The sequence below is a fragment of the Gekko japonicus genome, unplaced genomic scaffold (genome assembly GCF_001447785.1).
Source record: "Gekko japonicus isolate JY-2015 unplaced genomic scaffold, Gekko_japonicus_V1.1 scaffold590, whole genome shotgun sequence".
Classification (NCBI taxonomy): domain Eukaryota; kingdom Metazoa; phylum Chordata; class Lepidosauria; order Squamata; family Gekkonidae; genus Gekko; species Gekko japonicus.
This window is the reverse complement of record NW_015161968.1, coordinates 916,554-933,284: the sequence shown is the minus strand read 5'-3', so window position 1 is coordinate 933,284 and position 16,731 is coordinate 916,554. Positions and strand designations below refer to the sequence as shown.

General features: G+C 44.0%; 1 protein-coding gene across 1 annotated transcript in view; it reads right to left on the bottom strand.

Annotated features, from left to right (window-relative positions):
• Nucleotides 1–7,885: 7,885 nt before the first annotated feature.
• Nucleotides 7,886–16,731, bottom strand: part of ITGB6 (integrin subunit beta 6) — a 99,858-nt gene continuing 91,012 nt past the window's right edge. Inside the window, 2 exon segments of the mRNA XM_015429640.1 lie at nucleotides 7,886–8,422; nucleotides 15,004–15,170. Of these exon segments, the coding sequence (XP_015285126.1) occupies nucleotides 8,324–8,422; nucleotides 15,004–15,170 (266 nt within the window). The 3' untranslated portion in view covers nucleotides 7,886–8,323.

Genomic DNA, 16,731 nt, shown 5'->3' with positions numbered 1-16,731 from the left:
CACGTTTTTATTGAAAAATATGCAAATTTGCTTTTTATTAACATTAAATGAGACTGCCAAAAATAAAAACAAAAGGGGTAAAAACAGATGCTGATAATATTTATTTGTCCAATGATATTTGTTTGCTAATGATATTTATTTGTCTAAGAGAGAGAGAAAGAGAGAGGTGGAAAGAAAGAGAGAGAGAGAGAGAGAGAGAGAGAAACAAAGAAAGCAAATAGATGGGGAAGCGAGGGAGAGGGAAGGAAGGAAGGAAGGGAGAAAGAGAAAACAAAGGTGGAAAGGAAGCAACTTTAACTTTAGAGGCATCTTCCAAGGCCCCCCCCCCCCACGCTCCAACGCCAGCTGACTTGGCTTGGAGAAGGGATTTAAAAAGACAAATGCCTTCTCCAAGCTGGCTGGCGGGAAGGGGCTTTGGGAATGCATTTAAAGTTGCTTCCTTTCTCTGCTCCCCCCACCTCAAGCCTACCCAGGGATGGGAACACTGGCTGAGGAAGGGAAGACTGGTTAGGGAGGCATGCCTCTCCTTTACTTTCCCTGCCAGGAGCAGCACAATATGTGTGAAAGAGCCGCATGTGGCTCCCCAGCCACAGTTTGGCCACCCCTGCTCTAGGACAATGGCTAGAGAAATGGTAGAAGAAGACTCTAGTTTACTCAAATTCAGTACATGGCAACGGTCATTTTAGAGCCTGCTGTATAGTGGGAATGGCAACCCTCCAAAAAGTGTTTTTCCACCACCACTGATTCAGTACAGTGCTGTCCAGCAACACTATTTTGTATGGTGGCAATAGGCCTCTAATAACTTGGCCCTGTAAGGAAATAGCAGACAAAGCAATGCTCTGTGACCAGTTCACTAAGCACTCTGCCGGTAAAATTGATTATATATCATCTGACTTGGACTCTACATTAATAACAGATATCCTGAATGTTCCTGGGGTTCCTGGATAGTTTTCAGTTAATTCAGACTGACGATATGTATGTGTACAGAACACTTGGAGATACAATGCCTATGCATCTGTCTTTGGAATCATACCTGTGCTGGTTGGTAAATCTATTCGATAGCTATCCCAATTTGTGGTACAAATTATTAATGCCTCCTCATAAAGGCTTTATGCAAAGTGTAACCAGCCTCCTGGGCCCTGAACCCAGGGTGGTCTTTCGTGAGAGAGAGACATCCCAGAATGACCTCTGAACTTTCAGAAGCAGTGCCCTCATAAAACCAGGCTTGGTTTAAACAGTGGTTTTTGCTGGGAGGCTAGGAGAACCACATCTTGGCTGGGAAGACTCTCCAGGCTGGCTGCCCTTTCAAACATCCTCCATGCAAGCACCCCCCCATCTCTCCTGTCAGCTCAGTCCAAAAGGACTAGAATGGGCAGGTCTCTGCTCTCGCCTCAGGCATCTTCTATTGACCTAATGGCTAGTCCTTTTTCTGTCAAATGTGCAGGTAGGCAGGGACAAAGAGCCTCTGGTCTGTGCTATTGTCATGAATGAAGAATGTTGTATGTTTCCAGCCCCAGCTTCTGTTTCACTTGTATGTCAGGAAATACCTTTGGAATAATCCTCTCATTCTTGTCTCCATATATTTGTCTAAAATGTCTGCATTCTGATATCTCTGCTAGACCTATCAAGGTAAACATTAACTCTTCATGTACAGGGAATGGTCACCCATTCAGGCTCATCCTACTGCACATTAAGAAACATCACCTGCTCTGGTGGGGAGGGCGGGGTACAAATCAAATAAATAAATAAAATAAAATTGTCTGGCACCAGGGAAATGCCAGACCACCCTATTGTTCCACAATGGACACTCCCAGCCCAACCATCTAGCACCTGGCTAGGCCCATCATAGCTACTGTTAACCCAGACTCTGCATACATAGACCATGCCCCTCTTGACAACCACACCCCCTGGGATACCTGACTGGTCCAGGTAATCTTTTGTCTTCACCTGGGGCAAGCCTCTCAAGAGCTTCCATTGGTCAGCATTGTTTTCTGTCTATATCTGTCCGAGCACATGGCCTCAGATGGTGTGCCACTACCCTGATGCCAACTGGCAGTCCACCCCCAAACCTATGTTTGGACCACAATCTCTTCTCCATGGATTCTGCACATCTAGACAGGTTGTAGTACTCCGTAATTGAACCTCTATTCACTAACTTTCTTAGTTCTTTCTTAGTTCTGCATTGCTAGCTCTTTTTGAATGCTTAATGTGCTTGTAATTAGGGAAATTCTTCAATAAAACCTATTTAAAATCTGGAGTCTTCCTACTGTGCTGGACCTTGGTATACAATTGGTGTGCAGTCCCTGTACCCTCTGGTCTCCTCTGCCGCATAGCTAATTTCCCCAAACAACAAGGCAGACCATTGGCGGTAGCAGAAGTGCTTTTTCAGGAAAGATTTTTTGGCTATATCAGAGCTGAGTAATTTTCAGCCAGTGTCCAATCAGCCTTTTAGAGGCAAAATTAATGACAAAGTGGAGGCCACTGAACTTCCAAGTATGTAAGGATGATATAAATTCTCTAGAGATTCTTTTGCATCTGGTTGCTGGCCTAGACATGGCACAGAAATAGCCTTGGTTGTCCTGATGGGTGATCTATCAATTGACAAACAGAATCTCTCTCTGATGTTCTCTTGGATCTCCTCATGGAAATACTATGAAGGAAGTAGAGTGGGGATGGCTGTTATGAGGATTTTCTGGCAGATTTTTATTTAAATCACTATCCTTGATCTGAATGAGCTATGTTTTCTCCTTACAGCTAAGCATTAGAAGTTCCAGATTCTTCGTCAAGCTTATCCTTTTTCATCACCCTTGACATATACAATCATGGTTTTTTTTGTAGATATCTATCTATCTTTGCCAATCTTTGACAAAATGTAAAGATGGAGAAAAGATTCTAAAGTATGGACCATTTTCTGGAAACGTAGAAAATGAAGATTTACAGAGAAGTTGATAAAGGCAGGATCTGCTATAAATTATACACTACAGATAGCCACTATAGAGCCAAATCAATTTCAGCTTTCACATCCCACTGTGAAATATAAGCAGACATTCTCATAGTGTGCTTGCGAAGTATGATAAAGTGGCAATATAGGCCCTGTCAAAGAAAGAGAAGGAATGTGCTCTTCATCACAGCGGGGTATTAGCAAGAAAGATAACCATATATATGAATTCATATTATAAAAGAAAAATGAGAACCAACATGCAAAAGAAAAAAAAGCAATTTCTCCAGTTTTTCATGACTTTGTAGAAATTATTATTGTAATTCAGTGTCCTCTCTAGCTGGCAATTACACATAATGGTGTATTAAGTTGGAAAAGAAAGTCGATTACATAAATCTACATTTATTTGAAATACCTTCATAAAGTAGATAACAAATAAGCAGCGATAACAAAAAAATTAAGCATGTATCAATTTCAGCACTGTCTAAAGTAATCCATAGTGTACATTAGTTGTTGTGAAATTGTGGGTTGGGACCCAAAAGTGAGTTGCAATTCCCTCACAGGTGGATTTTGAAGCCAGGAGAAAGAGGGGGGGGGCCTGGGAGAGAAGGGAGTCTAGATGGCAAAGTCTGGTTTGCCTCTCCGCATAATGTGCAAAATGGCCACGGAATACGGCCTGTTGCTCAGTAATGTTAGATATTTATGAAAAATAATAAACTTGTTCAGTGTTCATTGATGCTAGAGTCTTCTTTTTTATGTTGGGGAGGGGGGAAAGTAATGTGGAATTACTTTGCATGTGGTTCCTGAAAAGGGTAGTAAATTTAGAAGTGGATCCCACTCCACAAAGTTGGGGGATTACAGGTGTAAACTCTTAGATGTGATACAGGGGTTGGGGGAAGGGAAAAAAAATCAGTAACCTTTAGGACAGAAACCTGTGGAAGTGTGGAGGAGGACTGATAGAGTATGAAATTCTTTTCTGCCCTGGGAAGACACTTCCTGAAATTGATAATATATGTAGAAAAATTAAGCGCTGCAAAACAATAGAACCCTCAGTTAACTCAAGGTTCAATTCCCTTTTAGTAAGAAGACAGAATGAAATATCCAGTAGAGAAAACGCGGTGAATATTTTGATGTAATACCATGTGGGGAAAAGAATCATTCTGAACCAGAGGGACTTACCTGGGCAGCAACTGTCTTTGTGTTATAGGGGAATGGACATGTGACCCGACCGCATATTGTAACTCATTATATGGGCATTCTTCATGTATGAAAATCAAATTTGCCTAATGGTTCCTCTTCCCTTCTTTGTGTTTTTTTGCATTTTGTATGTCCGTGTGCCCATGCCTACAAGTCATGGTGACCTCTGGCGACTCCTACTGGGGTATGGAGGATGTTCAGAGAAGTGGCTTGATAGCTTGCCTCTGGCCTCCCAGCCCTGGTATTCTTTGGAGGTCTCCCATCAAAATACTTGCCAGGGTTGGTCCTGCTTACCTTCCAAGATCTGATGAGATCGGACTTGCCTGGGCTGTCCAGGCCAGAGTGTTTCCTTTTCCCTTTTTGAGGGGAAGGGTTGTGTGAATGGTTCTCCATACGGGGCATCTGCATCACACATTATGTTGTATGCATTGCAGAGGTAGGGGTCATATCCATATGTCCGTGGAGATGGCCCAGAAGCAGTAAATAAGGATCATTTAGCAAAGATATAATAATAAATAACATTACTCTTTAATCACATCACCCCAAATCTACCACCTGAGACAAAGTACTTCACCCTGCTTAACAGCAAGGCTGCTCCTCATCTTTCATCTTGCAGTGACTTACCGGTTACTCCTGGTAAGCACTTGAATGGGCTGTCGTACGCCATTTTGTTTATGTGATTTCTCTTGCTTATGGGATTTCATGGAGAAACCTTTGTGCAAATCAGCTGATCAACCAGCAGCAGTTGGCAGCTACTCATGTGATAAGAGCAGTACTATTTCAGACTCAGTCATGGAAACGACTGCTGTGCCTTACTCACCTAGAGGCATCCAGACTTTTCTCCAAGGCATATGTTTTATCTTAAAATAACCATAGGTTAGTCTGAAAGTGAGTGAGTGACTTATCCAAGATCACTATATACAACTCTAACCAGTATACCATATTGGTTCCATGTTGTTCTCTATGTGGTTTCATAAATGAAAGGGATCATGTAGGGGAAATGTGACTGGTTTCTGTTTATGTATATGACCTTGAATCTTCAGATTTAAGACTGATCATGCATTTATCATGAGTACTCTACCAATAACTGCCTTCCCATGACAAGTGATAAATGCACCTAAAGTTACCCTTAGAATCAATGGCTTCTGGACTTGACCATCTTGTATAGGAACCTTCATGTTCCTGCTACATGTTCCTGGAGTGGGGTATACAGATCCACAGTATAGATCTAACTAACGATGTGAGAACCTAGGAGGAGTTTTGATGTTATGGATTACTGAATTTATGCTTTTTTAAAAAGATCTGTGCAGGATTTACTTATGCTTTCTTTGGCCCGACATGCAATGTTAACTGGCACCTAATATAACTGAAATGTATGCCCTTCGTATTTATTAACTGATCCTTGTTTTATGGAATGCTAGGCTGAAGGCATAAACTTGTGGGTGAATGTGGGTGTAATTTTGTCCACCTGAAGGCTGTGCAAAGACAAGCTATGACAAGCAGATGAGTCAGTTCCATTGTTTGCAGTGAACACAAGCTACAAAAGCAGAAGATACTTCTTCCTGTTTCCAGGAAACACAAAGAAATATTGTGTATGTAACTGCCTCCCCCCCACACCTCAGCCTGTCTACAGTAGTGTCTTGGCTATTGGGCTGGCAACCTCTGGCCAAGACACTAAAGATACCCTTGGATCAGGCCCTACGAAGTCTCCAGAATCAGACAACCGTAACCTTCTGATGTGAGGGAAAGCAGAAGTTTTCACCAGACTGCCCCAATCAGAAGACTGTTCTTCCAACAAAGCTGTGGCACCACTCAGCTGTATCTGGCTGATTCCTCCCCTGGTCCCTGTAAAGAGGAGGTAGCAAACCATGCAGGGTCCGAGACACAAAGAAGTATAAAACCAGCATGGGGCAATGGGAGAGCAGAATCTCTTTTACCACCTGTTGGGAATCTCCCAATTCAAATTTTATCAGTTGCATCTAAAGCTGGTTTAGGTATGTATGGAGGTGCCTATGCATGCGTGGAATACATGAGGTGCTTTTGAATTTCCTGGGTATGAGCTTCATAAACATTACTTCTGTATTCAAGAATTTAATGGCTGGCTTTCTCTCCATCTCCTTCCCTCACCTATGGGGAAAAGTCCTGCTGGGTGGATTTGGGTGGAAGACTGATCACCCTTTCAGCTCATTGGCACTGGATTTGGGTCCTTTTTGCCCTGACAATGGTGACTGACAATCCAGCATTAAGTAATGTTGTATACCATGGCCAGGACAGGGATCCCCCACTGCAAAGAGACTTTCTTTGGTGGCATTCATGTAGTAAATGTCATGTGTGCTGGCCTTAAACATTGTGGAAATTGGGCCCACAAAACTGTCTACAACATAACCGGAAGAGGACAAAGTAGGACATAGGCTTGTAAATCATTGGGAGGTTTTGGTTGATTGCCTTCGGGGTTCTTTTATAGCTATTAACATTGTTTTAAAAGTTGGTGTGACTCATTCAATTAAAGCAATTGTTTATATATCATTTTTCTTACAATAAAAGATTACTTTACATGTCAGTTTTTATTTCGATTTAATACATAGCATTCACACTTACATAAACTTCCTTTTGTGCTCCAAAACAATGCCCAAGATTCCAGTGAGTAGCAATACATTTACTGAAAATGTTTTGCCCTTTATTTAAGGTCCAGCCTTAGGTTAAAAAAAACACAATTCAATAAAATTAACCGAAAAACTTTTCCAGTGTCTCCAGCACATACATTCATTGTTTTAGTAACGTTACAGTGAAAGTTTGCCTTAAAATATCTTTGTAGTATGAAATATTAGTATCTGACTAAAACCCATACATTTTTCTTTTAGCTACTAAATGTAAGTAGATGGGCCTCCTCTCTGGCCAATGTATTATAAAGTCTCACTGAAAGCTTGCACCTGGGATTTTAGTGAAAATAACAGTTAATTGTTGGATAGTTAATCAGTGAATCATAAGGATGGATCCAGTGATATGCCAGTGGAAAGGAAATGTACTTAACACAGTTCCGCTTGCACAAACAATAGTACTTTGGCTGCAGGGACTCATAGTGCTTATAATTTCTACCAAAATAACAATGTAGATGTGGAGCAATGGAATGTAGAACAGATGGCTCCTATGATTTCAATATGGTTTTGAAATTTTATCTGAAGAAATTCCTCGTGCTGTGTTTTGTGCATGCAGGAAAGTAAGTGGGGATACAATTGTTTTCACTTAGTGCAAGCAGACAAAGAAGAGTAATTTTTAGTGTTTCCAGTAGGACTGTTGCACGCATGGAAATCTTCCATGGTATCCAAACCCTATAAAACCTGCCTTTGTTGAAACTGGTTGCTTTTAGTGGTGGTTTTAGCAGAATTTAATGACACATAAGACACAAACATTCAACTGTGCATCATTTCCTGGCTACCAAGGCCACTGTTCTTTCTGGGTAAAGCTGCATCCTGTTTAATTTTATCCACTACTGCAAATTACACAGCTTTTAATTAACATGTTTCTTGGTAGGCTTTTAGATGACATAAGTGTATCTGTCATAGTGAACTGTTGCCCAATTTGTGAGTTTTCAGAGCAAGCACAAACTATTGTTTGTGATTTTGGATTAAATGTTTTTAACTTAATTTTATACCTCGTTGTTCTCTCTAATGGGAACCCAAAAAGCAGTTTACATCATTCTCCTCTCCTCTATTTTTCCTCACAACAACCCTGTGAGGTAGGTTAGGCTGAGAGTGTGTGACTGGCCCAAGGTCACCCAGCAAGCTTCCATGGCAGAGTGGGGATTTGAACCCTTGTCTCTGATCCTAGCCTGATACATTAACCTCTACACCACACTGGCAAGTTAAGCTTCACTGCAAACCAGAAAGTAACTAGACTGCAGCATTTGAGAGGAGGAGGAAGAATTCATTCCAGGCTTGTTCTTGCAGTTGCCGAACTCTGATCATCAATTTTCTCTCTCTCAATGAAACCACTGAAAATTGGCTCCCCACCTCAGATGAGGTCCTGGCTCCAACAGCCTTCCAATCATGCACTCTTTGAGCCAGGACTATAGTACCATTCACATTATGTTACCAACCTTCGTATAAAAGAATCAGTTTAATATTTCAATATTTCTGAGACCAATTTTCCACCCTGAATTAGTAGTTCAGAACTGAACTGCCCTGAGTGCTAGTAAAGATCTGTGGCAGATCCCATTTGCTTTTCTTTGTGCTTGTACGTTACATTTTTAAATGTTGTTGTCGAACCTCTGTACAGTGGGTTTGTTCCCTAGAAAAGGCAAAAAACAACATTCAACAGATTATTTTGTTGTTGTTTTATTAGTGCATTGTAATAATTTTATCATGTTGATTATATTTTATCTGTTTCAATGCTGAAAATTGCCCAGAGCACACTTGTGGGGTTGAGCGATTCAGAAATCTAATTAAAAACAACAACAATAAAAACACTTTTTATATTTTGATTCTGTGGCACGCATATCCTGGCAGTTTTCAATACAACTCATCCATAATATGCTGACTAAATGTTCGATCATGGTTTCCGTAGATCACAGTAAACTGTCTAAAGCAGTGGTTTCTTTTCAGACCTGGGATCCAAAGCATGTGGCATTAGAGTCATGTGGCATTAGAGTCATGTGGCATAAAAAGAGTTATAACTGCACAGTGTCAAAGCCAGGATTATAGGGACTGTGGGCAGCAAATCAAAAATGCCAGGACTAGAAATACAATTCAAAGACCAGGAGGAATACTGTAGCAAGGTACAAGCCAAGAGTCAGAGACATGGAAAAATCTTCCTAAATCACTGTGCCTTGCCATTCTGCTTAGGGTTAGAAGAAGAGAAGAAGAGGTTGGATTTATACCCTGTCCTTCACTCGGTATCTCAGAGCAGTTTACAAACTCCTTTCCCTTCCCCTCCCCACAACAGACACCCTGTGAGGTAGGTGAGGCTGAGAGAGCTCTTTCCAGAATTGTCCTTGAGAGAACAGCTCTACCAGAATGATGGCTTGCCCAAGGTCATCCAGTAGCTGCAAGTTGAGGAGTGGGGAATCAAACCTGGTTCTCCCAGATTAGAGTCCGCGCACTTAACCACTACACCAAACTGATAAATTCCTGGAGATTTGGGGGTGGAACCTGGTGAAGGTATAGTTTAGGGAAGGGAGGGGTACCCACAGGATATACTGCCTTAACATCCATCCTCCAAGGCAACCATTTCCTCCAGGGGAATTGATCTCTCTAGTCTGGAGATCAGTTGTAATTCCTGGATATCTCCAGGTCCCACATGGAGGCTGGCAACCCTAATCCCATCAACATATGTGCAAAAGAGAAATGGTTCACTTTTTATGTGTGCACATTAGTAGCAGGTCCTTCCAAAAGTTAGCAAAAAAATGGAGGCTCTATAGGAAAAAGCAAACAACAACTAAAACAGAGGATTGTTCTTTTCTTAGAAATTAATTTAGGTCGTGGATGAGTCACTATTGGTAACATGCACACTATAAGCTAGGCTTTTGAGAAGCATGTGCCAGGACTGAAAAAATACAATGAAGAATATACATAAAAGTAATAAATAAATAAATGTACAGCATGACATGGAGATGAGTTTTTGTGAATACACACTAATCTGCTGCATGCATGCCCTACAAAGCTGTGATTGAACAGTGGATCCCCAATGCATGTCCACAGCTTGTTCCCATCTTACTTGAATGCATATCTCTCATTATAAAAGGGATTTGGGGTGGCCACCGGCCTATGGGGTGGCGAGAGGAAATGCGCTCCCTCAGCCATTGGCCCGCCGGCTGCCACTTGCGGCAAATGGCGTGCCATTGGCTGGGGGGGTGGGGGGAAGGATGAGGCTAGCCGGCTTGGTGTGTGTGTGGCTGGAATGGGCAGTGAGCAGCCATCCCTCACTCATCGCTGCTCCACCACTATGTGCGCTGCTCACTCGCTTGTTTGGGTGGCCGGTGGGGAGAGGGGCATTATCGCGTGGATGGGCCAGTTCGGGGATGGAAGCACTATGCTTCCCAGATGTTGTGGTGTGATCGCGGCCATTTGCTCCGCCCCCAAACCGTCCTGCTCCTGGCCCAAATCCCCTCGTGTGAACGGGACCTGTGTCAGAAACCTCATAAACTGAACCAGTTTGTTTGGTGGCAACGAGGCTAGCCGGCTTGGTGTGCGTGTGGCTGGAATGGGCAGTGAGCGGCCATCCCGCACTCGCCGCCGCTCCACCACTACGTGCGCTGCTCACTCGCTTGTTTGGGCGGCCAGTGGGGAGAGGGGCGATGCCGGCCGCTTTGGCATGCCAGGCCCTTGAGTGGCCGAGTGGGTGGGAGGGCAGGGAAGGAGCCAGCCTGCCCAGCTTGGCCTGCCACCGGCTTGCAGTGGTGTGGACAGGGCCGCCTTTGGCAGCCTCCTCCTCCAGCGCGCTGACAGAGGAGGGATGAGGCCGGTTGGCTTTCCCCACCGCCTCCAGTGTGCGGTGGGGGGAGGCATGAGCCTGGCTGTGGGGGAGCCGCAGCGCTCTCCTTTGCCAGTGCATGGGGGGGCCCTCCGGCGGCCTCTCTCTAGGGCTCGTTGCCTCTCTTCCTGCAACGAGCCTTGCGCCTAGTAGTGATATAGTGTACATTGCAGCAAGCAAGCCTGCTATGTGAAATGTGAGTAAGCCTTTAGTATTTGGCCCCTGCATTTGTGACTTCAGGATGTGGGACCAGTGATTGGTTCTAAATGAACAAGATCAGCTCATCTATATCCAGCCATTTGGTCAAGATGATAACTCTACAGCTCTAGCCTGGGCCTAATAAGTCAGTTTGTTTGAGAGCCAGTTTGGTGTAGTGGTTATGGGTGCAGACTCTAATCTGGGAGAACCGGGTTTGATTCCCCACTCCTCCACTTGCACCTACTGATGTGACCTTGGGTCAGTCACAAGCTCTGGCACAGCTGTTCCTGAAAGAGCAGTTTTGGTCAGAGTTCTCTCAGCTCCACCCACCTCACAGGGTGTCTGTTGTGGGGAGGGGAAGGGAAAGGAGTTTGTAAGCTGCTCTGAGACTCCAAGTGAAGGGTGGGGTATAAATCCAATCTTTTCTTCTTCTTCTTCTAAAGAAGAAACTAGGTTTTGGTATGCTGGTCAACTACTGGTACCTAGTAAGCCACAGGCATAACTTATACTAAGTGCAAATGTGATCAGAAAAGACTAGGGATGGGCACTAACTGGCTGGTTCATGGTTTCCAGTCTTGGAAACACCATGTCAGCTAAGCTGCCAATAGCGTGTTGTGTGTTTTCATTTCATGTGCATTCCTTCCCTTGCGCTTAATTGCCTCTTTGCTGCAACACATATCTCTCAAGGCCACTGGAGGAGTTGATGTGTCTCTGCCCAGACAGAGTCGTGGGAAGCTTCTTACCTGTTTTGCTTTTGCAGCCATTAGTTCTCAGCTTAATGCCTGTGCGCGGGAACCCCTGTAATTGGGTACTCCATGGGGTGTGTGTGTATACGAATGCCGTATAACCTATTATGTGCATGGAACGCCTGCCATTCCTAACAGTGTTCCTGTTACTGTATCTATAGCTTTTCAATAAAAGTAAAACCTTCTTGGAAGCATGTACTTGACTGATTTGCTGTGGATCCTGACACACCAATAGGTTCCCTGTCTGTTTAATGTGTGTAGTTTGCACTTTTGAACCTGCACCTGACATTTTCCCCCAAAGCACTTTCCTTGGAGAATCTTCTTTGGGGGGCCATGACTCAGACCCTGCAAGTCCAATATGCACATACCTTGGAAGGCATGTAGAGGAGCATCAGGGGGAGGTTCACTGTGAGTTTAGTGTCTCTAGCTTTCACAGGGTTTGTTCTATACAGCCCTGCACCTCCTGAACCTGCCCCTGTCATTTCCTCAGAAAGCACTTTCCTGGGAGCACCTTATTTGGGGGCTGTAACTTGGACCCCATCAATCCACACCAAACTTGGAGGGCAGGTACGCGGCCATTTGCTCCGCCCCCAAACCGTCCTGCTCCTGGCCCAAATCCCCTCGTGTGAACGGGACCTGTGTCAGAAACCTCATAAACTGAACCAGTTTGTTTGGCTGCTAAAAGTTCATGATGGTTCGTGGTTCGTAAACTGGGCATGCCATGAACCACAAACCGAACCTCATTTTCCCAGTTCATGCCCATTCCTAGAAAGTTGATGTGATCTCATCAACTGATGTGAGTGTTTCACCCAAGTCTGTATCTGGCATGTTTACTGATTGTCTCTTTACAGATTTTTTTCTCTATAAACTATATGAAGTAAAGTAAGCATTGTTTCCACCTATTTGAGAAAGAGGACTTTTATAATGGAAGAAAAAACAATCCTTTGAGGTAAGCATGGAATGCCTATTGACTATCCAATACTGTTAGAGTTAGGGTTGCATTAGAGTTAGGTTAAGGCATCTTGTCCTTTAACAGTGTGCAAATCGGCAGCTGAAGCTCTTCATGGTGTGGAGGTAAATAACATTCCACTAAGCCTCTATTAAAGGGACAGGCTGTTGGCAATCCTAAATTAGAGTCCTCAACAGCAGAAATGTTATGCATCAGAAACAATCCTCATTCATGAGCCTAGTTCTGGGCAGTAAGCCTATGTCTGTAGCTGAATGACTATATAGGTAGAGGCTCATATAACTGAATGTTCTTCTCTCTGAAATGCGAAAATCAGTATATATAAAGTCAGATTTCAGGGAGAAAGCTAGGCTAGGATCTTTCTCCTTGAATGTGGTTTTCTAAATAAAGGGCTTTAATGGGATTTCCCCCCAAAATGTGAGTTTCCCCCTGTTGCCTGAAATGATATGAATTTAGGCTTCCACAGATTTCGCCTACAGACATTGCAATGAAAATTCATTCTGCATTTTCACTGCAACATTTTTGCGCTGTAATGATATTTCAATGGAGTCCATACAACTCAACTAGCATTCCTGGCTCCCATTATCTCCATTGGGCCTTCAAGCCTCTCCCATTACTTCCAATGGGCAATCCTGTCATTCCTTTTAGTATATCCTCCCAGCAGAACCCAGTGCCATTGTGGCAATGCTAGCTCAATAGTTCCGATGTGAAGCATGGACTCACACCCCAAGTGGGGGGTGATGTTGCAAGCCCAGCAGAACCAGTGCAATGTACTAGTGCCCAGCAAAATCCAGTGCCACTGTGGCAATGCAAGCAAAAGGAGGACTAATGTCAAACCAGAGAATCCCTGAAGTTACAATGTGCAGAATGCTCAGCAGAAGCCAGTGAGGCATTGCACGTGTCAAAGGACTGCTCTCAAAGCACAGTCACAACAAATCCAAGCAAGGGGGAGATTTTGCAAGTTCTGTGCAAGAAAATGGGAAGGCAACACAGGGAAGGGGCCAAGGGGGGGGGGGAAGCTCTTGAAACTGACATGACTAGTTTGAAACTGACAAGTGTTTCCAAGGCTGGAGAATTCTGCTCACTCTGTTGCTTTGAAATTTGATAAACATTTTGACTGAGTGGCCACAGTCTGTCTGGAAATAAATCCATTAATGAACCCACATGAACCTTCATGAATAGCTTGAAAGTCTGTGGAAAGTTCATGCCAGTTGACCTGTCACAAATGTCACTTTGTGAACCATGAGCAGGCCAAAGTTCATCACAAACTTAAGTCTGTGAGCTGGTTCATGCCCATCCCTGTTAATGAAAAACTCTTAATCACAGACATAAATATATATTATACATACACAAGGGATCTGGGAGGAAACTCTGAAGTGCCCTCAGGTATTCCTAATTTCCTTTCCCACTAAATGATGGACATCAAGCAGGGGCTGTTCTTTCCCATACATTAGAGTCAGAATACTACCACACTGGATTATTGCTTAGGAAGTCAGTTGCTTACCACACAGAACATGTAGCTATTTTCCAGAATACGAAATCTAAGCTAAATACGTGGTAGTCATGAGTTTTCAACTGAATATAAAAGAACAATCCTAAATATAAATACACATTGATGGGGTCTGAACTGGCAGAGACTGAGCAAGAGAGAGATCTTGGAGTTGTAGTGGATAACTCACTGAAAATGTCGAGACAGTGTGTGACTGCAATAAAGAAGGCCAATGCTATGCTGGGGATTATTAGGAAGGGTATTGAAAACAGATCAGCCAATATAATAATGCCCCTATATAAATCAATGGTAAGACCTCATTTGGAATACTGTGTGCAGTTCTGGGCACCACACCTTAAAAAAGATATTATAGCTTTGGAAAAAGTGCAGAAAAGGGCAACTCGAATGATAAAAGGGTTGGAACACTTTCCCTATGAGGAAAGGTTAAAGCGCTTAGGGCTCTTTAGCTTGGAGAAAAGACGACTGAGGGGTGACATGATCGAGGTTTATAAGATTATGCATGGGAAAGAGCAGGTAAAGAAAGAGGTACTTTTCTCCCTTTCTCACAATACAAGAACTCGTGGGCACTCCATGAAACTGCAGAGCGGTCGGGTTAGAACGGATAAAAGGAAGTACTTCTTCACCCAAAGAGTGATTAACACATGGAATTCACTGCCACAGGAAGTGGTGGGTGCTACAAGCATGGACGGCTTCAAAAGGGAATTAGATAAGCATATGGAGCAGAGGTCCATCAGTGGCTATTAGCCACAAGGTATAGCTAGGGGCTCTGGGGCAAGTGATGCTCTGTCTTCTTGGTGCTTGGGGTGGGGGTCAACAGTGGGAGGGCTTCTAATGTCCTGGCCCCACTGGTGGACCTGCTGATGGCACTGGTATTTCTGGCCATTGTGTGACACAGAGTGTTGGACTGGATGGGCCTTTGGCCTGATCCAACATTGGCTTCTCTTATGTTGAATATAACTTAACACAAAATTTTACATACCGTTTGCCATCTGGCTTTTGACCTCTCTGCTTCAAACTTAGCGACTTCCTTGCGATCTTGAAATGAAATGAACAGTTTCCATATGCAAAGCAAGACAACCCCAATGAGAAAGATTGCAATAGAAACACCCAACATAATCATTGGAATGTTTGGAGGTTGTGGACAATCTGTGGAAAGAAAGGAAAAGCTGTCATAGTGGATCCCAAATGCGAGTCCAAGTTCAAAATGAACAATAAAATGTCTTCAGGGCAGACCAGAAGTTCTAAACTATTTTCATTTATAGAAACACACCTTGATCTAGATTCCTGTGCCTTGCATGCTGTGTCCCCAGGATGGTCATGCATGCTGACTGCCCCATTAATTTCAGTGGAGGGGAACGTTCTGCAAGCATGCCCAATGGGGAAGCCCTTCAAGGGGCCCACAGTAAATCATCAGTACAGCCAGTGGCACAACCCACTGAAATTGAGCACACATGACTGAAATGAATGTATACTAGGGTTGCCAGGTCCCCTGGGGGAGCGGGGAAATCCTAGCTCGATAGGTCCGTTACCCGCCGGTCTGGATCGTTTGTGGCACTGGCTGTACTGATGATTTACTGTGGGTCCCTTGAAGGGTTTCCAGAGGAGCTCCCAGGGAGGACCAGGACTCCCCCCACTGCAGCCAAGGTAGGACTTGGCAACCCTAATGTATATTAACTTCTGTCTCCCCTCCCTTTCCTCCCTTTCTTGTCTCCCTTATGTCAAATTGTAGATAGTAAGTGCCACAGGAAAACAACCTATATTCTTGTATTGTATTAAGTACCACACACATTGACGGTAGCATATTTGTAATATGTGGCAATAAATAAGCTTGGCGTCATCTGCATTTCTTCTCCATATTGCTTTCAATCCACTGCATTTTCTGTCTACTGCATTTCATCCCATTGGTCCTCCAAGGAGCTTAGGGCAGCACATGTACTTCTCTCTATACTATTTAATCTTCAGAACAAAACTGTGACTAGGCTCCCAGAGAGTGTCTGGCCAAGGTCACCCAGCAACCAGAGCCAGCCTGTCCATTAGGTACACCCAGGCAAGGTGGAGGGGGTGCCCAAACTAGGCTGTTTTCCCACCCAGGCTCCCATGTCAGGATGTGCCACAGCAAACAGCAGCCCTGGGTGATAACCCCTGCCCCAGCCGGCAGTGAGACTGCTCCTTCTCTCTCTCCCTCCCTGCATCAGGAGAGGTAGGCTTTCTTTGTCCTTCCTGCCCATTTTTGCCTCCCAGTCAGTTCAGTTTGAGAGGCAAAGCACCATAGCAAAACAGAGCCCTGGGGCAGAGGAGGGTCTGCAGCAACTCCCCCATGGTCCACAGGAAGGGTGGGAAATTAATTTGCTTTGGGCACCACAGAGCCTTGGGCTGACTTTGATGGAGGAGTTCAAGCCCAGGTTTCTGGATCCTAGTCTGACATACTAACCACTACCCCACATTGGCTTGGATCACATCTAGAATTTCTATGTGCACTGAACGCCACTAAAAGGGTGTAAGGAAGAGACCAGCTTGTGTGTAAAACAGCAACATTGAAGAACTGTATGAGGGCAGGAGGGGGAGGATCGACCTTGCAAGTCATTGCAGGAACTGCCCAGTTTTTAGGTTTGCAAGAGCTGCACAGCTGAAATATCTTAACAGCTGGACTGAATAGAGGGAGGGGTAGCATCTTAACAGGTCATTCCGAGTATAAAAGCCAAAAATC